The 24058-nt window shown below is 31.9% G+C and overlaps 3 protein-coding genes and 1 pseudogene across 9 annotated transcripts; 2 read left to right on the plus strand and 2 right to left on the minus strand.

Moving 5' to 3' along the window:
• Positions 1–128: 128 nt before the first annotated feature.
• Positions 129–13931, minus strand: LOC107963929 (UDP-galactose/UDP-glucose transporter 5B). Of its 4 annotated transcripts, none has more exons than XM_041107312.1 (13): positions 13154–13931; positions 12916–13045; positions 3464–3587; positions 2642–2755; positions 2442–2534; positions 2303–2368; positions 2034–2132; positions 1651–1730; positions 1256–1368; positions 1046–1134; positions 813–899; positions 657–725; positions 129–578 (listed from the first exon to the last, which is right to left on the minus strand). In XM_041107312.1, exons 2-13 carry the CDS (start codon positions 12936–12938, stop codon positions 462–464), a joined length of 1074 nt encoding a protein of 357 aa, XP_040963246.1. In that variant the 5' UTR covers positions 12939–13045; positions 13154–13931; the 3' UTR covers positions 129–461. The 4 variants fall into 4 exon arrangements, with proteins under 4 accessions (XP_040963246.1, XP_040963243.1, XP_016755970.1 ...); XM_041107309.1 differs by lacking the exon at positions 13154–13931 and adding an exon at positions 7481–7542 and having other exon boundaries at positions 12916–12983; XM_016900481.2 differs by lacking the exons at positions 12916–13045; positions 13154–13931 and adding an exon at positions 3675–4273.
• Positions 5078–7689, plus strand: LOC107887532 (monofunctional riboflavin biosynthesis protein RIBA 3, chloroplastic). 3 transcript variants are annotated; one of them, XM_041107297.1, is made up of 7 exons: positions 5081–5315; positions 5403–5727; positions 5818–6039; positions 6122–6447; positions 6747–6876; positions 6957–7253; positions 7323–7689. In XM_041107297.1, exons 1-7 carry the CDS (start codon positions 5275–5277, stop codon positions 7587–7589), a joined length of 1608 nt encoding a protein of 535 aa, XP_040963231.1. In that variant the 5' UTR covers positions 5081–5274; the 3' UTR covers positions 7590–7689. The 3 variants fall into 3 exon arrangements, with proteins under 3 accessions (XP_040963237.1, XP_040963231.1, XP_040963226.1); XM_041107303.1 differs by having other exon boundaries at positions 5078–5166; positions 6957–7689; XM_041107292.1 differs by having other exon boundaries at positions 6957–7689.
• Positions 13932–15042: 1111 nt separating the features above from the next.
• LOC107963930 (60S ribosomal protein L23A) lies at positions 15043–17409 on the plus strand. Its single transcript, XM_016900482.2, has 4 exons — positions 15043–15139; positions 15224–15268; positions 16230–16587; positions 17121–17409. The coding sequence occupies exons 2-4, from the start codon at positions 15256–15258 to the stop codon at positions 17203–17205; spliced, it is 456 nt and encodes a 151-aa protein (XP_016755971.2). The 5' UTR covers positions 15043–15139; positions 15224–15255; the 3' UTR covers positions 17206–17409.
• A 1394-nt stretch (positions 17410–18803) lies between these two features.
• On the minus strand, positions 18804–20408 carry LOC107963932 (uncharacterized; annotated as a pseudogene). Its single transcript, XR_005921915.1, has 2 exons — positions 20276–20408; positions 18804–19744 (listed from the first exon to the last, which is right to left on the minus strand). The product of XR_005921915.1 is annotated as an uncharacterized protein (transcript).
• Positions 20409–24058: the final 3650 nt, after the last annotated feature.

Genomic DNA, 24058 nt, shown 5'->3' on the forward strand with positions numbered 1-24058 from the left:
CAACATGGCTAATCATTTTCCAAAATGCTATTTAGGTCCACATAAAATGTTTATTAATAAAATTCCAAATTAACTTTATTTATTATTTAAAACAATGAAAAGCAACATCAACAAACCACCCTGCTTGATTAAAAAATCTCCCCAATTTCTCTTTCATAATCTGAATGGAAAATACCGGCCTCAACAGTTGCTTATACATATAAATTCCTATTGTAAACAAAAACACACAAAAACAAGAAGAGTATTTCTGGGATTTAGTTAGTTTGTAGTTCATAATGCTCCTTCAATGAAAATGGAGTGTTCCTATTTTCATTTTTTTCACCCAAAATTTCAATTCGGATTTCATTAAAAAACCATTCGAACAAAACCTCGCCCCGACAAGCTTCAAAATGCAGCTTTAACATAGGCAGACTCTTACCCGACCAGAATCAGTTGCGGTTACTGGTGCCAAATTGACCTCGTTAAGGGATCCCTTTCAAAGGACTCGAAGATCCATTTTCTGTTTGTTGTGGAGGAGTGGGAGCTGGTGACACTTTCTTCCAGAAGGTTTTGGAGTACAAGGAGCCAAACACGATGATCTGATCAAGGCATCGAATACATAATCAAGCTTTGGAAATCAACTAGAATGTAGAATATGTGTGTGTTTCAAAACTTACCGCCCCAATCCACTGTTCCCAGCTAAGGGGATGGCCGAACCAAATGCATGACAGCATGATGCTCACCAGCTTAAACAACAAAAAAGAGTTTGAAGAATCTCGATTCAATCAGAAATATAGCATTAGGAGGAAATGAAACGATAAACTTGACGGTACCTGTCTCGTGGTCATTATGGCAGCAAATGTGAGAGCACCAAATGTACGAATCGTGTAAGAAATGAAAAATTGACTGGCTGTTGCTACCTATAACATATAGTCACCTAACTTTAGAACCCCACAGTAGGTATTTCCCAATAAGTATTGGACAATCAAAGAAGAGTATGACTGACCATCCTATAATCAGTTAGAGACTATTAAAACTAGAACAGTTTTAAGCGAAGATCACTTACAGTTGAGAGTAATACAATATCAAGAAAACAATCATTGTGGCGATAAACAAAATCTACAGCTAGCAGTAAATGTCCCTGAAATATAAGACCTAAATCCAACAGAGAAGGGTTGATCACGAGTAATCAATCAGTAAAATGCAACGGAAACAAATCAAACATAAAGGTAAAAACAGAAGATCGTTTCTATGTGTAGGTAGAAGGAATTTCTACCTGTCAAGCTGAGAACGCAAGAACACAATGTCGTGTAGAATATCTGATTGTGTATTTCCATATCATAGCCTTTGAATAATTTATCTTGGAATGTGCTTGTAAAGCCATCAAACCTATGAAAAATAGAAACGAGCATCTATGAAAACTATTTCTCCAAAAAGCACTCAGAACAGCAATGCTAGTTCAACTGACATTAAAGAAATACTTTAGCCTAAAGATCCTTGGTAAGAAAGAGCAGATTTCACAAATACAATTGCAACCGATGTAGTAAATCAGTAATTGTTATTTTGGTCTTATAAAGGTACATGTATCACTTTATATTTCAAAGATCCAATTACAAAAAAAGGATCAGAAAGTATCTTTTATAGTGAGAGGAAATAAGTTCAGGTCGATACCCAAGATAACCAACCATCAGAGAAATGCCCCAAACAGTATTTTCTCTTCCTTTGCCATATGGACTAAAATCAGTTCCTGCCTACAATGAAAGCAGAATTAGTTCGCAGAGAAACAAAGTTCACAATCTAGAAGAAGCTATATGCAGTTAAAAGAAAATCACTTTGCATCACCTGTGAAGGTAACCAATGTCTATTCATAATCCCATGGTTCAATGCCTTATAATTTAAAATATATATATATATATCCTAAAGTAGCCTCCATCCACCAATCAAGCTCTTATATAAAGAAATGAAGACCCATTGAGAATTATCACTGGCATTCAAGGCCTAAACAACCGTGAAGAGAACAGAGTGAGTGTTGTTGACAAAGACCAGAATTTTACCGGAAATAGGATAAATATCGAACAACCTAGGGTCACCAGAAAAGCCACCAAATAGTCAAAACCCTTATATTTCTTCTGCATGATGAAAGTGCCCCAAATCTATGTGGAAAAACAAAATAAAATAAGATGACTTTGCCACTTGAGACTGATAATAAATAAGGGGAACTAGTATTGAGCTTGAAATGGATGAAATTTAAGTCCAAAAACTTGTACAACCACTTGGATAAATCAAATACATAAGCCTTCATTATTAGTCATGCAAAACTTACCATAACAGGTATCATTTTTGCACACTTAGCAAGAGTCTGAACCGGAAAGCTTACATACTTGAGGGCCTGAAAACAGAAATGTTGTCACTAAAATTATTATACCATAATTGCATCTAAAGGATAAGGGATATAGCTTTACCTCATATTGACATGTTGTGGTTAGGATGTTTGTTACTGATACAAGGCAGTACTTATAGACTGGAGCAACGGGATCCAATGCCTTCTTACTTGCCTAGAAAAAGACCCAAAAAAAATGAAAATATGTCTGCCAATCTTGCCATCTTCCTGTGAGATGGTTCATCACACAGTTGTAGCAACTTCTGAGAAACAGTTACGTACCACTAAAGAACCAGCAGAGACCGCAGATGTTGTGATGCGGTTGCAGAAAACAAGAAATAACGAGTACTTAAAATATTCTTTGTTTACCCCATAAGGAACTCTCATGATCTTTTCCTGTATGAGAGTAAAACTTCCATCAACACATTGTAAGAAAACACAACTAAACCATTTCGTAGACAATAACTACATGCACATAACATGAGCAAAGATCATCATGCTACCACTACCAAATAATCATACTTCTTATAATTAATAGAGTAAGACATTAATGGCTTAAGTGTCTTCTCCAGCATTCTTAGTATTTATTTAGGTACCCTTTAAACTAGAAAAAAACCAACTGCTTTCATCTGGAATTAAAAGCCAAATCTTCAATTCTAATATAGAGAAACTCACGCAAAAAATTTTAACTTACATTTTAGCGAGGAAATATATAAGAATCGTTCTGCTATATCATCAGCACAGCTAAAATTCCCAATTTTTATTTTCATATTCAAATTTCCAAACAATCAAAGAGTACCCAGATCTTCCATTTGCATAAATAAATAAATAAATAAAAACCTCCTGGGCTTGCGTGTTTTACTAAAATCAATCGTTTTAGAAGCTCTAGACAAAGATATTAAAATCTAATGTTTCTTTCTTGTAAACAGTTTACATTCAGAAAAGACATTTAAATTAACTTTTAAAAGAACCCAAAATAACAATCTTTTTTAGGTAAAAACAAACAATGCAATTAAAAATTAAGAACAGAGATCCTATTATAAACAGACAAAAGCAACAAATAAAGAAATATACACCATTTTTTAAAAAAGAAAAACGAAGAACCTGTAAAACCCCATAGATGACAAGAGTAATCAAGATTCCACTGACAGCAAAGACCCCTTTCCATAATTTGTTCTCCTTCACCCCATCCTCCGTCGGCAGTGGTTCGGCCATAGCCCATTCAGCACTAAATCAAACCAATTTTAGTTTTTTTTTCTTTATATATATTTAAAAAAAAAAGAACTTCAGAAAGGGCAGAGAAAATGAAAATCACCTGAAAATGTACGGACGGATCTAAGAGAAAAAAAAGATCGGGGGACACGTGGAAGAAGGAAGGGAGCTGAGAGAGTGAAAGTTTTCAAAAAGAAGAGGAAGAAGCGGAAACTTAGGAATGTTAAAACAAACAATTGTCGTTTCAAGCTTTGGGGAGATCGGAACTAGTGTCGTTTTAAGCCGTCGCGCCGCCGCTTCTCTCTCACTTTCAAGTGTAAAACAAAAAGCTATTGGCTTTTTCTATGAATCCTACGGGCTACGGTAAGGTGGTACAGACTAGAAACCGTTTAACGCAGCTTTTTTCTTCTTTGGGTGAAAAAGAAATTACAAGTCAAGTATCAAATATTAAAAAAACTCGGCACATTAACTTTTTCAACCAATCACAAATCCTGTCCTGCCTAAGTTTGATTATCTTGTTTGCAATTCTATTATTTTTTTTAGGAATATCTTTAAAATTTCAGTGACACTTTAAAAATAAAAGTATTCTCCTAACTAAGGTAGGATTAGAACCATTACAAATTCCTTCATTAATAAGGTTAACAGTTTCAAAATTATTTGTCTCAATGATGACTTTTCGATAACCACGATCAAGAACAATTTGCAGCCCATCAAAGATGCCTCATAATTCTAAATCAATAACTGCATAATTTTTTAAATACACTATGAAACCAACAATCCAATTCCCATTATGATCTTCTAGAAGAAAATTAAAATATATGAACTAAATCTTAGTAAAAAGATAAAAATTATAAGATTTAATTGTATTAGACATCCAAAAACTATGATCTTCAATCTAAATTGATCTCTATAATTTAAAACATTTTAATTACATCCCTAAATTAAATTATGAATGTTATATTAATAAAGTGTTTCCATTATTAAAATAGTTAATTTAATTGTTAAACATCATACCAACTTTTACATGACATAATTTAAAATGAATATTGAGAAAATATAAAGTAAAACCCTCCAAGCCAAGATAATTACTAGGTACATTTTCACAATATTCATTTATTTTTATTTTCATTTTAAATTATGTCACTCGAAATATGATGTTTAATTTAATTGTTAAATTAACGATTTTAATAATAAAAAATTTTAATATAGCCTCGATATTTTAAAAATATAATTACAATAAATTAAAATTTGTGTAGTAATTTAGAATGAATTAACTCAAATTATAATTTGTCCAAACATTTCACGGGGGCTTTATTTTTTTCTCTGTTTTAGAAAGAAATTATTTATCCTTTTGTCACTTCTCCATTTATCCTTTTGTCACTTCTCCAAGTCCAGAATGTGACAGTTTAAATACAGGATAAGGACTAAATAGATAATTAGGTTGAGCAAAGGAGATTAAAATTTTTTCATTGTTTAATATGTTTGGATGGGGTAAGAAAATGACAGGTTTGCTTGAAACATAGAGGGCCATTCATGTCATTGTGATTAACATCATATGGATTGGCTACAAAGTGAAATGCCATCCACAACTACAGGTACCCCTTCTATTCTTTCCATACAAAACACCAATAAAGCTAGTAGAGCAGATCCTGCCATCTCAATTATATATATATATTTCTTTCTTTTCCTCCGACTTTCATTCCATGGATTGTGCTTTATCTCCTCAGATCTTCATAAACACAAGGTATAAATTATATGGTACATATGTGAACTATGATTAAAGTTGTCCTGTTTATGTACTGAGATTACATGGTGGTTCATTTTGTTACAGATTTCCTAGGTGTGTGGCCATCAGACAAGGAGTTGAAATCAGGCTATACAGAAAAAGATGGTTGAATTCTAGTTGCTGTGCTGTGGGGGTGTCTGAGATGGGTGCTGGCAACCTGTTTGATGATGGGTCCTTGAAAGGGTCTGAAAATGGGTCATTGTTGGGTGCACTTGGTGACTCAGTTTTACCACCATTTGGAACAGTGGATGCTGAAATTACCCCAGAAACCGTTGATTTCTTTGTTAGTGATGCAGAAGGTGATCCTGACTGCCCTTCTAAAGGATTCTCTTCCATTGACCAAGCATTGAATACAATACGCCAAGGAAAGGTTAGGAGCCCCCACTGTCATTCAAGTTTAAGTCCTTTTTGTATGTATTGACTATATCACTCGCTCAATGCCTTTGTTTTTTTCTTTTAGTTTGTGATTGTTGTAGATGATGAAAATGAGGATTTTGAAGGAACCCTTATCATGGCAGCTTCTCATGCAACTCCTGAGATGATGGCTTTCATGGTAAAGCATGGCTCAGGCATTGTTTCCGTAGGTATGAAAGAGGAGGACCTTGAAAGGCTTAAGCTTCCATTAATGTCACCAGAAAGTGAAGACAAAGATTCTTCTGCCCCAACTTTCACAATCACAGTGGTATGTATCATGTATGGTTTCTCAGTATTAGCATATTTGAAGCTTGCTGCAATAGTTTATTTCAAATTGTGTGCTTCGTTAGGATGCAAAAACCGGTACATCAACTGGAGTTTCGGCATTGGATAGGGCAAAGACTGTTCTTGCACTGTCTTCCCCGGAGTCAAAGCCTGATGACTTTAGAAGACCAGGTCATATATTTCCTCTCAAGTATAGGAATGGTGGGGTTTTAAGAAGAGCTGGTCATACTGAGGCTTCGGTCGATTTGGTCATCCTCACCGGTTTAAGGCCTGTTTCAGTTCTTTCAACTGTTGTGGATCCAGAGGAAGGTTCTATAGCATCTTTGCCATTTATAAGAAAGTTGGCTTTGGAGCATAGCATACCAGTTATTTCCATAACTGATCTCATTAGGTGAGCTATCAAAATATGTCTTGGTTTCTCAATGTGACTAGGTAGTTTCAAGTTTTAGCTACATAGGCTCTATCCATTGATTTACTTGAGACTTGAATGACATTGCTCATCCACCCTAGATACATTGATATTGTTAAAGATCTAATCACATACGAAAATGATGAGCTCGGTTACATAACACGAGTATATTACTCATAGAAGGACCCTATACCAGAATCTGTGGAAATTTTGTGCTTGTTGTGTACTATTGCCTTCTCAAGGATTAGTTGCAGGCTAATTTTGGGCTGCTATTTTTGAAGGTACCGGAGAAAGCGGGAAAAGCTCGTTGAAAGGACAGCTATTTCACGTCTGCCAACGAAATGGGGTCTATTTCAAGCATACTGCTACCGTTCGAAGCTAGATGGAACAGAACATATAGCAATTGTTAAGGTAAATTCACTTTGTTTTCTTTATAAACTTAAAGCTGTACAAAAAGTATGCCAAAGCTGATACTCTCTTTTGCAAAATAGGGTGACATAGGGAATGGACAAGATGTTCTTGTAAGAGTTCACTCAGAATGTTTAACCGGAGATATATTTGGATCAGCAAGATGCGACTGTGGCAACCAGTTGGATTTGGCAATGCAGTTAATCGAGCAAGCCGGTCGAGGAGTTGTGGTTTACCTTCGAGGTCATGAAGGGCGAGGGATAGGACTCGGTCACAAGCTAAGAGCCTATAATTTGCAAGATCAGGGCCATGACACAGTTCAAGCCAACATTGAACTTGGTTTAGCTGTTGATGCTCGTGAATATGGTATTGGTGCCCAGGTTAGTCTCCATACATCAATTTTGAACATGTTTCCTGCATCATTTAGTTATGGTTTCAATGAACTGCAGATTTTGAGAGACGTAGGGGTTCAAACCATGAGGTTGATGACTAATAACCCAGCCAAGTTCACAGGCCTGAAGGGTTATGGGTTGGCTGTGATTGGAAGAGTGCCTGTTTTGACACCCGTTACAGAGGAAAATAAGAGATACTTGGAAACAAAACGTACCAAGATGGGTCATATTTATGGCTCTGATCTCCAAGGACCATTGGCTCCTTTCATTAAACCATCTGTAAACAAGAAAGAATCATCTGATGGGGAGCCAAACCCTGAATAATATATACATATTCATCTTGGCTTCTGCTTTAGAAGCAAACGTGATTCACTTCATATAGAAACAAAATTTTCAAATCCAATGGATACAACATTCTTTTATATATACATGTGTATATTATGCATGCTTATACATCATTTGAATCACTTGGGTATTGAAGACAATGGGCATTGATGTACTTTTTAAGTGTTTGCTTATCATATTCAGCATGGAATTTTCATTCCCCACCCCTCATACATTTCAGAATATTTTGAAGCCAAACAATAGCTGCATTGGCATGTGAAACTTGCTAAAGTGTTGAAGTGAAGGAGGTTCTACGCTTCAAACATTTTAGCTTATCACACGTAGCATATGGAAAAGCAAATAAAATAAAAAATTAAAGTGACTTGGTAAGATATCATATATATATATATTATATAATATAAAAAAAGTACAGGAGTATCTATGGAATCATCGAGTTTCGGGTCAGTTGTTTGAATTCTAAAATGTTTTTTTAATTATATTAAATGTGGGTCTCGTCTTTACAACTAAGTTTTAAATATGAATTTTTTATCATTTTTAATTAAAATTTATTTATAAATTTTAATGATTTTGTATAAAATTACAGACATATTTAAATATTTCAATTTTAAACCTATAATTATAATTTGTTTTATTGATGATGTATTAACACATCAATTGATAATAATAATTACATTGATAATATATGAAATCGTATATTAATATTATAATTACATTTTAAAAATGTTCTCATTAATCAATAAGGGTATTAAATATGATATGATAATCACAATGTATAAAAGGTTCAAAATTATAACTAATATAATATCATTATCAATTAATTATTTTCGATTTTATATCTCTTAACCTATTAATCAAATATAATTAAAAGATATTTTTTAAAAATATAATTGTATATATATATTAAAAGAAGGTATGAAAACAAAAATGACAACTTTTAAGTTTTAAAATACTTCATTTTTAAATTATATTTAAAGGGATCCTATTTTTAAGGTGTCTACCTCCGATAACAATCCGTTTTTAATTTCTAAGATCATACTTTTATGAAACTACATAATTATTTAAAAAATTTTAATTTTTTTAAAAAATTAAAAATTTTAAAACAGTTTAACATGCCTATTTTAAAATAAATTATTTAATTTTTCAAATTTTATAAGTTTAGATAAATATTTAAAAAATAGTAAAATATATTAAAACACATTACAATTTGTTAATTAAACATATAAATTAAATATATTTTTATTGTACTTTAATTAAATAAAATTTAATTTAAGTGAAAATTATTTCAAAATTATTAAATATATTTTAATTTATAAACATAAAATTGACCCATGATGAAAACTTTGTAAAAAATCATATTTAACTTATCACATATAGTAATACTGTAGTATATAGGAAATCAAATAAAAAAAATTTAAAGTAACTTAGAAAGATAAAAATGAAATGAAATGAAAAAACAAACATCAAATAAATTTTTTTTACTATGGTAAAATAGCAAACAGCTTTTATTTTGAAAAAAAGTTTTCTTTACCATTAGATCTTAGGCATTTCCACCCTCCACTTCTCATAAAAAAACTTTATTTTCTTATTAATGCCATTAATCTCTATTTAGGTTAATTAAAATTTGATTATTTTGATCGATGAAATCGATTGTACGGAAAATTAATAATCCAATCAAGTCATATGGTGTCATAAAACCAAAAAGAGAATTGAACGGGTAACAAAAATCGATTGAATCAATTAAGAAAGCTAGTTCAATCAATTTAAGGATAGTTTAAATATTTTATTTTAATAATTAACAAAATTTAATTTATTAAATATTAAAAATTAAGAGATTGACTTAGAATTTTTATTTAATAAAAGAAAAACTTGAAAAAAAGTTAAGTTTAATTATAATTTTTTATCAATTGTTAATATTATAATAATTTATTTTTTATAAGTATTAAATTAATATATTAATTTTTTATTAAATTTTATTTTAAATTGAAATTAAATAGTAGAATTTTATAAAAAAATTAAATTTTAATGTCAAAATTCAATCGAATAAAAGTAAAGTTGTAAAATTTAAAATAAATTTAAAATATAATGGTAAATTTATCTTTAGCCTAGAAATACAATATCAAATGTCAATAAGTTGTGAAACCCTAGCAACCAAGAGTGCTTCCTATAGTGTCCTGGAGAAGGCAGTAGTTGCAGCTTAGGATAAAGGAAAGTGGTGGTGACGTTGGGGTAGGGAGAGATGAGATCGGGCTTTTAGCTGAAGAACTCCTTCAACTCTCAGTCAAAGGATCGATGGTGGTGCCGAGTGAGAAGTCTAATCTGATCTGCACAATTTAGACTGAAAAATTGTATAATCAATATAGTTTGAAAGCACAAATGAGGAGTATATGGAATACAAGAAAGAAATTTGAGTTTCAGACGGTAGGGCAGAATTTGTTCTTAACTGAATTTGATCTTGAAGAGGATCTAGAGACAATAATGGAGGGGAGACCATGGCTTTTCATTAAGAGTCTTATTTTATTTAATAGGTTATCTTAACCAGTAGAAAGAACTAAGATTTGGCTTATTTCTTCTCTTTTTTGGTTGAAAATAGGGGCGTGTTTACCAGAGTACGACAAAAAAGATCTGTTGCATGCAATTGGAGTCATATTTGGAGGTTTAATAAGATCCGAGATCAATGGTGAGGTGTGTCGTCTTAGGATCAATTTAAATGTACAGAAGTCGCTTCGACGAGGTATTTTTGTCTCAATTAATAATATGACTAAGTCATGGATCCCTTTTAAGTATGAAAGTTTACCAATGTTTTGCTTTGGTTGTGGACGAATGGGGCATAGCTTTAAAAAATGCTCAGTGCTAACTCCAACAACAGAAATAAGTAAAATAGGTGATGATTCACCCTACACACTAGCTTTGAAAGCAGAATCTAATTTACTTGGGAAGGAATGTGTGAAATTTAGAGCGATTTTAAGGAGAGAAGGGACTCAATGCTCGTATATAGGAGAGGAAGAATCGGTTCTAAGAAGGGCAGTACGCATAAAGAAGGAATAAATATGAATGGGATGCAAATAACGAAGCTCAATGGAAATGGTAAAAAGGACGATATGGAATAAGAGGACACATCAATAGCTAAGGATGATGACCAGCTGGTGGACAATAAAAATCAGTCGGGTAATGAATCATGCTCATCTAAAAAGAAAGGATGGAGAAGAATCGGTCCAATGGCTACTTTGATATAAAGCAGGGAGGTTAATAATAAGAGGAAAAGGAAATTTATGGAGGAAGAATGTGTAGTCTGGTGTTTGGAGGGTGGACAAGAAGAGGGAGTTAAAAGAGCGAGATGGGAGAGTTTAGAGGAAGGTGGGGAAGTCTGGCCTCAAGTAATGAATGAGATCACGGAGGAGAATAATCTTTCTGAATGCACAAAATCGACGGCTGCCAACTGGCAAGCCGACCGGACGCCATGAAACACATTAGTTGGAATGTCCGTGAGATTGGGGAATCCACGGATAATAAGAAGGTTGCGATATTTTCTAAAGTAGCATAATCCCCATATAGTCTTCTTAATGGAGACAAAAATTAACAAGCAACGCTTGGAGATGGTCAGGAGAGGTTAGGGTTTTTTTAATGGTATCGATGTTGAAGCGGAAGGTTCGAGAGGTGGATTAAGTCTAGCGTGGAAAGGTGATATTGCAGTTACTTTGAGGAGTTTTTCTAAACATCATATTGATGTCATGGTTAAGGAGGACGATGACAAAGAAGAATGGAGATTGACAGGTTTCTATGGCTCACCTTATGTTCAAGATAAGAGTGTTTCTTAGGACTTACTAAGGAAACTAGGACAAGATAAAAATCATCCATGGTTAGTATGTGGAGATTTCAACGAAATCTTGTACTCGTTTGAAAAAAGAAGAGGGGTACCAAGGGAGGAGCGAAGAATGAAGGTTTTTCGGGAAACTTTAGAAGTGTGCCAACTAGAAGATTTGGGATTTAAGGGAACTTGGTATACATGGAAAGAAGGAATTTGCTAGAAACTAATATAAGAGAAAGACTTGATAGAGAAGTTGTAAATGATAAATAAATGCATATCTTTCCAACAGGTAATATTTGACATTTACCTCATTCAATATCGGATCATTATCCATTCCTTTTAAATACAAAGGGGGAAATAAGTATATGGGAATTCCAAGATTTAAATTTGAAGTATGGTGGACTCTAGAAGAGACAATGGAAGAAGTAGTTAAAGATTCATGGGAATCAACAAGGGGTACAATAGTGGAGAAGTTGGAACGGCTACAAATAGACCTGAAAGATTGGGAGTGAACAATTAAAGAAGGGAGGGACGGATTAAAGAAAAAGCTTACAAGGAATCTTGAGATGATGTTGGCGGAGGAACAAAGTGACGAAATGATTGCCAAAATTATAGATACAAAAATTTCTCTTAATTTAGGAATTGACAAAGATGAGATTTATTGGGAATAAAGGGCAAGAGCAAACTGGCTTCAAGCAGGTGATAAGAATTCAGCCTTTTTCATAGATTTTCTTCTTATCGTCGACGAGTGAATATAATCAATATGTTGGAGACAAAGGAGGGAGGAGAGGCTACAGATTCTAACAAGATTAGTGAAGTGGCTACTCTATTTTTTAAAAGCTATTCAAGACAAATGGTGTCGGAGATTCATCTCATCTTTTAACAAGCATTGAAAGTAGGGTTTCAGCAGAGGTCAATGATGCTCTATTATCAACTTTTACAGAAGAGAAAGTGTATTCGGCATTGAAAGATATGGGGCCTACTAAAGCCCCAGGACCGAATAGTTTTCCAGCACTATTCTTTCAAAAATACTGGCACATAGTAGGTAAAGATGTCACTAATTTTTGTTTGGGAATTTTAAATAAAAGTCAGAACTTTGGCTCTCTTAATCAAACAGATATCGTGTTGATCCCAAAAACTCAAAATCCTACAAGTCTAATCAATTTTAAACCTATCAGTTTGTGTTCAGTTCTTTACAAAATAGTGGCAAAGGCAATAGCTAACAGATTTCAAGGAGTAATTGGTAGGTGTATTAATGAGGCACAAAGTGCTTTTATACCGGGAAGGTTAATATCTAATAATGTGATATTGGCCTATGAGATATTACATTCTTTTCGGCAAAAGCGAACAAGACTGAAGGGATACATGGCGGTTAAACTTGATATGAGCAAAGCATATGATAGAGGATCAGAAAGTATGGACCACCTATTCGGAGAATGTTCAATTTCAGTAACAGTATGGAAAGAATTATCATATCAGTATGTGTTACAAAAATCGAACCTGGAGTTCGCACAGTGGCTCATTTGGGTGTTTTTGCAGAGTTCTCCATCTCAGAGTAAGGTTGTCTGCTGTGTATTATGGGCAATTTGGGGTGACAGAAATAACAGGATTCACAAGAAGACCAACAAAACTGGAAACAAAATAGCATGTTTTGTACAAAGTTACATCTCAGAGCTAAGTGCGATAGAACAAAAAAAGACAGGAAAATGCAAAGTTATTAGTAAATAGAAGCCTCCACCTGTAAAGGTCGTGAAGATCAACTTCGATGCAGCTTTTGATGAAAGATCTCGGCAATTGTCAAGGGGATTAGTAGCCAGGAACAGTAAGGGCAGGGTTCTGGTTTCGTGCTCGGAGATCACGAGTGAGTTGCATCGGCTTTTGCTGCTGAGGCTCTCACATGTCGCACAGCAGTTCGACTCGGTATTAACATGCAATAGACATCAGTTATCATTGAGGGTGATTCATTAGCAATAATAAAGAAGTGCAAGTTGGATAGTATAGATAATTCACAGATAGGGGCTTATATCTACGACATTTAGAGGTCACTGTCAATTTCCAAGAATTTCAGATTTGAGTTCATCCCACGAACAGCAAATGAACTAGCACATAGTATAGCCACTGAATCAATGAAGGAAACGAAAGAGTTTTACCTGATAGGATGGGTTCCTAAATTCGCTGAGAAACATGCTGACAAGGAGAGGGTGCGAGAACTAGACTGAACACGAAGGTCAGATGAAACCCTGGAGAGCGTTTGAAATGGAAATAAAAAGACAAGGAGAATACAACTCTCTGTGGAAATCTGGATAGGGTTTTGCAGAAAGGATGAGGAAAATGTAAGAATGAAGGCAAAATGTGAAATGGAGAGAAGAGATTAGTAATCAATAGCTTCAGTGGAAGAGCTCTCCTTGGAAATCTGGAAGAGTCATGAAGAAGAAACGACAGACGATTAGATGGGACGGGCAACAGATTGCTTTTTCTGATTGGGCAATGAAACGGTGGTTTTTTAATTAGGTTTTAGAATATACTATTATGTTTTAGGAGCCAAAGTATATGGGCTTGTTCTTAAGAGAATGATGCTGTGTTTTCATTTATTAGGCCTATCTTACAATTATTTTCTTATAGGATCCAGTAAGGCCGAATGAGTTAGTCTTGGGCCTGTTGTCCATTTATTTTTGTTATTTTAGGTTTATGTTAGTATTTTTTGATACATTTTAATAAAGCCCAATTGAAAGATAATTTTTCAAAAAAAAATCAATAAAATATATATGTTGACAAATTTCAACTTTCAACTAAGATATGGTAGTAGACTTGCATATTAACCCCCCCAAAAAAAAATTAAAGAACATTCACAATAAACAAGCCTCTTTCTTTAATTCCTTATAAATTAAAATATTTATTGGATAAATTACACTTATTATTCAATTATTGGTAAATTTATTTTTTATCATTTAATGATGAATATTTACAAAATAATCACTCAATTATTCGGTTTTTTCTTTTTTGGTCATAAGAACAATTTTAACCCTCAATATATATACATTGCTTCAACTTAGTATTGATTCTAAAAAATTTAACTCTCAACAATTACACATTGTGTAATTTGATTTTTTTTTCAAATTTACTTTTCTTTATGATTCTTTCACTTAAAAAACTAAAAAAACAAATCTATCAACTAAAATTGATAAATAAATATATATATATCAAAAATGAAAATACTCGAAAATCCAAGGTAATAATTTTTATATTTTCTTATTATTTCAAAATTCACCCTCAATATCACAAATAAAAGTAAAACTGCGAAAAAGAAAAAAAATGAGTAAATTTTGAGGGTTAAATTTTTTTAGAATCAAGACTAAATTAACACAATGTATAAATATTAGCGGTATTATGCAAATTTCAAAAGCTGTCAAGTTATCTTTCCATTAGTAATTTAATGGTTGGTGACCAAAAAAGAAAAAAATCAAATATTAAAATAATTATTTTGTAACTTTTTATAATTTAATGACCCAAAAGAAATACTAATAATTAGTTCACTACTACTGTAATTTAGATTAGTGTATTATTTTTAAAATTCAGTTGATAGAGCACCAGGCTTGTTATTGGTCGGCCCTTTAATTATAACCCATTGGGTTTTATCGAAATTAAGAAGCCCTTTTATATAAACCCTAATTCCTGCTTCACCTTCTCCAGCAAACCCTAGAGCCGCTCGCTTCCCCATCTACAGGTCTCTTTTTCTTTCCCATTTCCTTCTATTTTGTTATATTGATTTCAATCTTATTTATTTTTTGTTTTTCTTTTATTGGTTTAGGGTTTACAAAGGGATTGAGGCAGCTGTAACCAATGGCTCCCAAGGGTATTTGCTTTTGAATTTAGCTTTCACTCCTTTTCTTTACTTTGTATTTGTAATGCTTGTTCCAGTTCTGATTGATATATTTTATCTATGTTTTCTTTTTTCTTGTTGTTCGATGCATTGAGTATATATATATTTTTTCTGTACTCTTTTGCTTTTTAAAAAAAAAATCAAAATGGACTGTTAAGTAAGCTTTTGATTTGTTCTTCTTTACTCTTTCCTGGTGTTGGATTTATAAGGATATAGAATATTACTGAATAGTTTGTGTTATTTAACATGTATATGCATTTCATTGCTTTGGAAATTTGGATACGGGGTTTTCGTTTTCCCCCATTTTCCGTTAACCGTTTTCATTGGAAGTGATATGAACTTGTGATGTCTCTCAAGCTAAATATATCATCTTGGCTTAGTTATATAGATTCAATGATTGGGTTATTATGGTTTATTAGAGGTGATAATGGTTCGGTTTGGATAGGTTCTGGAAAAAAAATTGTTTGCTATGCAGTAATTTTGGTTTTTAAAAAACCAAACTGAATTCTGCTGGTTCTGATTTGTTTGTTTTCTTTAAAAATATTTTATATAGTAATTTTAGTTTTTTTTTCACTAAATCAAATGTGAAATATTTATTCTTATATTATAAAAATTATAAATTAACTAAAAGATAAATTTAGGCTCAGTTTGGTTTGGAAATTTGAACTTAAAACTGAAACAAATCGAATACATTTAAGTAATAACCGATTCGTAACAATAACAAGGGTTATTTTCTGTATTCTAGTGGTCCTTTTGAATATGTCAATTGATAGAGTTATTTAAAACTTAACTTTTCGTGATATTTGTAGAGTATGGATTTTGCAATGGTAATGGACATACATGACTCAAGTTTCTGCTAGAATTAAAACCTATTAATATAATGGTGTTTATAGCTTCTATTCGTTAATTATCTTGATCATTGCCTATTATGCAGTTGAGAAGAAGGGAGATGCAAAGGCACAGGCCTTGAAGGCTGCAAAAGCAGTGAAATCTGGAGCCACTTTTAAGAAGAAGGCCAAGAAGATCCGAACAAAGGTTACGTTTCACAGGCCAAGGACCTTGAAGAAAGATAGGAACCCAAAGTATCCACGCATTAGTGCCCCACCAAGGAACAAGCTTGACCATTACCAGATTCTCAAGTTTCCCCTCACAACTGAGTCAGCCATGAAGAAGATCGAGGACAATAACACTTTAGTATTTATTGTTGACATCCGTGCAGACAAGAAGAAGATCAAAGATGCTGTGAAGAAGATGTATGATATTCAGGCCAAGAAAGTGAACACCTTGATCAGGTATAGCTTTATATGTGCCTATTAACCATTTTTTATGTTCCATGAGCTAGTTTATATCTTTGGTAGCTATTTTATAGCTTAGTGTATTGTACTGTTTGATATAATCATTTCTGCACAAGTTTGTTGACTTGTAGATAATTTGACACTCATTTGGCAACTTTTTTGTTATAAAAGCACATATGGATAACTGAGAATAACAATGCTTTGAATTTTTGTAACAGAGTATGCCCTAAATAGTTGCTTATGATTGTATTCTTCAATTGGGTTTCTTGATGACCCCAGTTTTGTCGAGTCATGTTCCTAGGCGCGCATGAGCCATGCACCTTAGGACAAGGCAACCAAAGGGCCTTGCATCTTAGCCCTAAATGAAGTAGACCACACTTTAGAGTTTGTTAGATATGTGAATTCACACATGCACACAGATCCACACATACATATCATGCTTTTCTCAGGCCAGCTTTTTCTTGCATCCTGTGCCTTCGATAAATATTATGTGGACATTCTTCTTCATGTACATGTTTCTCATGATGCAGGCCCGATGGCACAAAGAAGGCATATGTTAGGTTGACGCCGGATTACGATGCCTTGGATGTTGCAAACAAAATCGGAATTATCTAAGCAGTTGGCGACTACCTTGTTTTGAATGCTTTATTTTTTGTGTTTTGTTGCAAGGTGAGACTGTTATTTTCAGGTTCAGCTGGAAGATTTAAGCTTTAGTTTTTTAGTTTTTTAAGGTTGTAATCTTGCTTTACTGCCACTTAATCATCTTTGGTATAAACTTAAGTCAGAAGGTATTTAACATGTTTTCATATTTGTTTAAAATGGTTGAATGCTTGAATTTCGGCTATTCTTACTTACAAATGACTCATTGATGTCTGCTGGCCATTTGTAATCTGATGGTTATCTGGCTATTATATCACATACTCGAATAATTATTATTGAGGTATTTAATTTTTTCCAATATAATTTCATCAAATAACAGTTTAAATATTGCATTACAGGTTAGAGTATTTTCTAAATTTTAAAATTTTCCCCTTTTAATTATGTACTCTATTTTAGATGTTTGACTAATGTAAATGTTATGATTTGAACAGATATGAATATGAAATCAATTAAACTCATTTAACCCAACTCGAAATGATTGACGCATATCCCGAATCAACCTCTACCTTCTGGTACTGAATTATGCCTTGTTACTCTTCTGGAAAATTCTTGAAAAGATCACTTTTTTTGAGTAATATTAGTTTGTGAAAGCAAATTAAAGGAACCTATACGGTGACATATTGATATTATTAAGTCCCTGACACTGCTGAGTGAAGACTACAGAGGTGGAAAGTTGCCCTTATTTGCTGCAGTTGAAGTCCGAAAGGGGCACTAATGGCGTCTCCATCACTCTTTGCCTAATTATTACCCTTTTCTAGTCATCAATATCATTGACACTTACCATTTTTTTCTCTTCCAGGAGACTTTCAAATTTCCGCACCAGTAATAGATTTTGGAATTAAGTTTTGAATGACCCAATTAATTTTTTTTTAAATTTAGGGGCTTAATTAAAATTTTCAGAACTTTAAAGGTTTTAATAAAACTTTTTAAAAAATTGACAATTTTAATTAAAAATTTTAAGAGACCTAATAAAGCTTTTTAAGTGAATTAAAATTATCATTTTTCACCTAAATTTTTAGGGTTTAGGTCAACATGGAATATCAAATGGTTCAAAAATTAAAAGCATTTTAAATTAAACAAGAAAAGTTTCTATGAATAGAAATCATAGCATATGAGTTATTTAAGCTGGCATGTTGTGGGTTTTTTTTTAATTTAATTTTATTATAATTTGTTATTATACTTGTTTTTTTTATATAATATCTAAAATAATTCATAACTCTTTTTAACCTTAAATAAGAAGATAATACAATTTAGAGTATATTGACACTTAAAGTAATAACTATTTTTTTTTTTGGTTCTTGCACTTCAAATGATAGCATTGCCACTTATTCTGTATTTAAGATAATTACACTTTAAATTAATAACAAACATAAAATGTTTATAATTATAAAAATCAAATCTCAAAATTCAATCATAATCCTGTATTTGAAGCTAAATTAGATCCTCTTGATATAAATTAAAATTTCACAACTATAATGCCATAAAAAAAAGGGGGAAATTGAACAAAATATGCAAAATTACGATATAAAAAAATAAACCAGAAGTTAAGAAAGTGTAAAACAACTATGGTATATGTATATCATTCAATTCAACCCCCTAAAATGAGTAACCAATTTACACCGCCACTCCCTCAATTTTATTTTTTTTATCTTTACAAAAAAGGACACCCAAAAAAGCTTCTGTTAAGAAACTCATTGGAACCTTTGCCGCTTTGTTACTGTGATTTGATTGTTAACGCCAGCGCCAGCACCAGCACCAGAACTTGCAAAACTCAACATGGCTGTTGAACACATTTGCCGAGTCCCACGACTCATTTCAAGGTACTGTGACGAGTTCACTCGTTTTGGGGTGACCACAGGTTTAGAATCACAGCCATTGAGGGAAACAGGAGGGATTTTGAAAGTGTTTGAAGGAGGAGGGTTCCTCCATTGAGGAAGGGGACCAGCAAGGAGCAGTGTTTGTAAGAGAGGGCGAGCTTCCATTACAGCTTGTAAAAGCTTGCCCTTTTCAGGCAAAGTCTTGCCCTTTGCAAGCTTGTCAATCACAGCTGTTTCACCATCAGGTTTGGGACTCACCATGGAAGGGACAAAACCACAACCATTTTGAACCAAGGGCTGATTATTCAAAAGCCCCATTCCAGTTGAATCAGCAGGCATTTTAATGGTGGGAAAATCTGGTGAAGTGACTGCATCAAAGAAAGAGTCCACTGGGGGTGAACCATGTGATAAACTATTTGACTCAGTGATGCTTGAGTTAGTTTTTGCAGCAACCATGAGAGGAGTTTCAGGTTGGGGGGAGGACAAGGCATGAATTTGTTGAGTAGCTTTTGTAATTGGTCCCTTGCTTCATCTCTTTCTTGGTATGCAAGGTTCAATAGATTCACCATCAACTTTAGCTCCTCCTTGTATTTCCTTATCTGCTCATTGGCTTCCATTTTCACAGACTCTAGCTCAATTGAACTGTATTGCAGCTTCAGTTTCAGCTCATCAAGATTCTGTCAAAACCAGAAAATAAAGACATATCATTAAATGAAATGAATCACTATATAATAAAGCAAATGAGCCTAGTAGATCAACAAGAACAACCAGTTCAGAGTTTGGGGAAGAACAGTGTGAAACACTGCCTGGTCCATGTGGATCCAAATGTCATTCTTTTGTTTTTCTAGTCAAACCAAGAATTAATGCAACATTAAACCATTTCAAAGATGGGGAAAAATGAAATTCTTTGAAAAGACATTTGGTTAATAACATGTTTTTTGTTCATGTGCAGCAATGTAAAGAGTTTTTTTTTTTTTTTAAAGTACATATGAATCTAATTCTTCAATAGAAATTGGACATTTCATTCATCCCAACAAAGTTAACTTTGAGATACAAAGAAATGAAAAAATGAATAATCAAAGAAACCCCCAAAATGGTACCTTAGAATGGAGACACAAATGAAAACAAATGAGCCAAAATCGCAAAACAAGAAAGAATGCCATTAAAACAAAACAGAAATTGGGGGGGAGGGGGGGAAAGGGACCAACCTCTTGATAATTCCACAAGTAACCCAATTCTTCCATTTTTAAGGCCAGAAAGGAAAGCAATGAATACAATGAGGGGGGAACAGTGAGAGAAAAATATCTAAAAATTGCTGAAAGAGAGAGAGAGAGAGCGGGGAGGGACTTAAGGAAAAGACATAGTCAGCCATTTATAGAGAAACAAAAGCCAAATAAAGACAAAAGGATGGCTCTTTTTTTTTTTTTTTAACTGACATAATTTTTATAGACAAGAAGTCCACATCAAAAAGGGAAAAAAAAATGATAAAACAAAATTAAGGAAAGCTATAAACTTTCCAATTGGAAATTTTAAGTAAATAAGTAAATAAAAAACCTTTGGATAGAATTTTTTTTTTATAAAGAAAAAATTGCATTGAAGTGTTGCCATTAATTCAGGACGCTTGTCCCCATCTTAAACCCAAATTCCTTCCTATTCACTTTGTAGTCATTTAGATTATTAAAACCCAAGTAAGATCATTAGCTAAGGATGTAATAAATATCAAAACCCTTTCCCTTCTTTTCTTTCAATGCTTTTTAAACTTTATGGTCAATGCTATTTTAACGCTTTTAAATGCTACCTTATAAGAATTACTCTCATTTCCAAACACGACTTTGCTCCATGGAGGGAATTTTAACTATTTATATTCCATATTTCTATATTCCATATTTATTGATATGAATATAAAATAATGTTTATATATTTAAGTATACCAGAGTTTTTTTAAGAGGATTAAAATTAAATTAGATATTTTTTTAGGAAATTTAAAATATAATTTACTCATAATATTATCAATGATAAGTATTAATCAAAATAAAATATAGTGAGAAATTTTAAAATTCACCCACAAATTTACATTTTAACCCAAAAATTAAGCCTAAAATAATTAAATTAAAATTTGTTTTAAAAAAAGAGAAGGTTTTCAGATTGTTGATGAATTAAAAAAGAATGGACACTATGGCTCCCAAATTGTTTATATTATCTGGCTAGGGGCTGTCCTAGATTACATTATGAACTGCCCAACCATATAATTACTTCACTTTTTCTATTAAATATTCATCTTCTTTCAACTTTTCCTGCACTTTATATATATATTTTTTTCTCTTTTCCATCTTTTAGTCAAGGTGCCTAACAATGGCAGATTTTCGTAGTCTTTGTCAGCATTATGAATATATATACACAACAACAACAACAACTGACAAGAAATTCAATCAAGGTTTTCAGTTATTGTCTGTGTTTGGATTCCTGCCGTTCCAGACACTCAGCCTTTCTTTTTAAATTCTAAAAACAATTTTTTTTTATTTTGCATGAAAAAGATATTATTTCCTCGATTGAGTTTTAACTTGATCAGCATGAGTATTGCTGTCAATATAGGAAGATATGAGTTTGAGTGCACCGAAACGTATTATTCTCATATTTATGCGTTGGGGAGACGCTATGAGTAGTTTTAAATATCTTGTGTAAAAAAAAACAGATATAATCAGAACTTATAATTAAGTTATTAAAAAATAGTTAATTTTTTCCTTATTTTAAAACAAAATAGCTTCTTGCCTTATTTAGATGGAAAATCCTATCAAATTAAAGAGTATGTGATTTGTAAAAAAAAAAAAAAAGTTACAGACAATTTTTAAAATTATAAATGAATTTTTTATTCAGTTAAATAAATATAAATACGTGATTGTGATAATATCTGTAGTTTCTTAAGAATCATTCTGATCTGAGTCAAATTACTTTTAATAATAATTTATATGTAATTTATTTTCTTCCAATTTAAGATTCAATGAATTTTCCATATATTGGTCAGCTTTTATTAGGAAAAAAAATACTTGCATTTTTTCTGCATAGCAGATATATCATGATCTTGTATATGATAATATACTTAATTATGCAAAACAAAAAATACTTATCCATTAATAAATTTAATATGAATTTATATTTAATTTTAAGTTTATTTTAATATATTTAAAATTTAATCCTTCTACTTTTAATCCCAATAGTTAAGTCTCTTTATGCTTTTGATATAATAATTAAAGTCTGACTATTAACATCATCAAAATAATTTTATTAATTAAATTACATAACATTTTGAAAATAAAAAAAATTCCTCACATCGCTAACTTAAAACATCGTGGAAGTTATGTAAGAAAAGAAAAAAGTCGGCTGTCACTTTACTTCTTTAAATCCATGTTGATGAACCTTAAATCTACGAATTTAAAATCATAATAATAATAAAACTTTAACAATCCAATATTTAATATTTTATTTACTTATTTGGTTTTCAAGGGCGTGTATTACTAGCCACATGAGCAAATTACTTTATTTTAAATATGTCAAATAACTCAATTTATTTGAATTGCACTGAACTGGATTGTAATTACTATAGTATTAAAAGTAAAGTAACCATTCTTAAATATATGAAAGAGTACAAGGATTTAGAGTAGATCTAGATCTTAAGATTTTTTTATAGATAAGATATTAAGAGTTTGTATTAATACATTTTCCGTGATAATTTTAACTCAACAAGCAAAGTTCAAATATTGCTATAGATCTTATTTTAAAAATGAAAACTTAATTTTTTTTATCACACCACAATGGTGTGTTTAGTTCAAGGAATGTAATGTTCTTGGATAATGTAAGATTCTAACATAGGATTCATATGTTTGGATTTCAAACGTTACCGAGGATTAGTAATCTCGCATTCCTAATAATATTAAAGATTCTAAAATACCACCACTTCCATTCTCTTGGTAATGCTATATTTTTCTATTACAATTTTAATTATTTTTACTTAAATAAAAATTAAAATAATAATTAACGAATCAAAATTTAAAATTCTTTAATATATTCTTCAAATAACATTTTAATTATATTATTTATTACTATTCTAAGTTTAAGTAAATTAACATTTAATTTGTTATATTACATTCTATTTTAGAATATTACTTTTATAACAATTTCAACTTTATTTTATATCACTTATGCCAAAATTACCCTTAAACAATAACAAATAACATGTTCTAATAATTAAAATAGAAACATATTTCTCTTCTTTCTTTTTAATATTTTTTACTAATTAGTACATCAAATTATTTTCTACGTATTAATTAATTTTAAAAAGTATTCATAAAAGAAACCCAACAATACTAAATATACAATGAAATTTAAATCTAAAATATCATTTTAACTAAATTCTGGTTTAATCACCCGGTAGCATAATCTGGTATGAATGATAGCTTAGAGCATCATTGCCAGATGGCACAAATCCGTCGTATCACAACAAAAATTCATGCAAAACAAAACCCTAAGTTTGGTATTCATGCATTCCCATTTGTTTAAACAAGAAATCCAACAACATAAAACCTCGTTCTGACAGAACAAAAGAACATGAACTATGTTTTTCTAAAATGGAAAAATCCGACAATTCGGTTTCGGCACACTTCCCCATGTTATCTAAAATTTATAGGACAAAAACTACCATACACCTTTAATCATCTCATTATTTCTTAATCCAGCTGTTAATCTCAAGGTCCTACACTTCCACCTGGGTAATGCTAAGAATAATTTGTGAGCTTTTCATAATATATATATATTTGGCTTAAGAAGCTGACAAAAGCTGCTGGATTTTAAATTAGTACTTGACAAAGATGTTAAATTAAAATAAATAAATAAATAAATCAGGTGTCCTTAATACAATGAACCTAGTTACTTGTAACAGTGCACGAGACATCGTATTTATTTCTTTTCTTTTCTTTTTTTTTTTAATCTTTTGCGTT

This window comes from Gossypium hirsutum, chromosome A03 (genome assembly GCF_007990345.1).
Source record: "Gossypium hirsutum isolate 1008001.06 chromosome A03, Gossypium_hirsutum_v2.1, whole genome shotgun sequence".
NCBI lineage: Eukaryota > Viridiplantae > Streptophyta > Magnoliopsida > Malvales > Malvaceae > Gossypium > Gossypium hirsutum.

What these genes read in the sequence shown, in the direction of transcription:
- LOC107963930 (XM_016900482.2), top strand. An exon ending in AAAGTGAACACCTTGATCAG is followed by an intron (nt 16,588 to 17,120) that starts GTATAGCTTTAT and finishes CTCATGATGCAG; the next exon opens with GCCCGATGGCACAAAGAAGG.
- LOC107963929 (XM_041107309.1), bottom strand. Translation starts at nt 7,521, where the DNA reads ATGGTCCTTGGAGATCAGAGCCATAAATATGACCCATCTTG. An exon ending in TCATCTATGGGGTTTTACAG is followed by an intron (nt 2,756 to 3,463) that starts GTTCTTCGTTTT and finishes ACTCTCATACAG; the next exon opens with GAAAAGATCATGAGAGTTCC. An exon ending in CCATAATGACCACGAGACAG is followed by an intron (nt 726 to 812) that starts GTACCGTCAAGT and finishes TTGTTGTTTAAG; the next exon opens with CTGGTGAGCATCATGCTGTC.
- LOC107887532 (XM_041107292.1), top strand. Translation starts at nt 5,275, where the DNA reads ATGGATTGTGCTTTATCTCCTCAGATCTTCATAAACACAAG. An exon ending in CAACTTTCACAATCACAGTG is followed by an intron (nt 6,040 to 6,121) that starts GTATGTATCATG and finishes GTGCTTCGTTAG; the next exon opens with GATGCAAAAACCGGTACATC. An exon ending in AACATATAGCAATTGTTAAG is followed by an intron (nt 6,877 to 6,956) that starts GTAAATTCACTT and finishes TTTGCAAAATAG; the next exon opens with GGTGACATAGGGAATGGACA.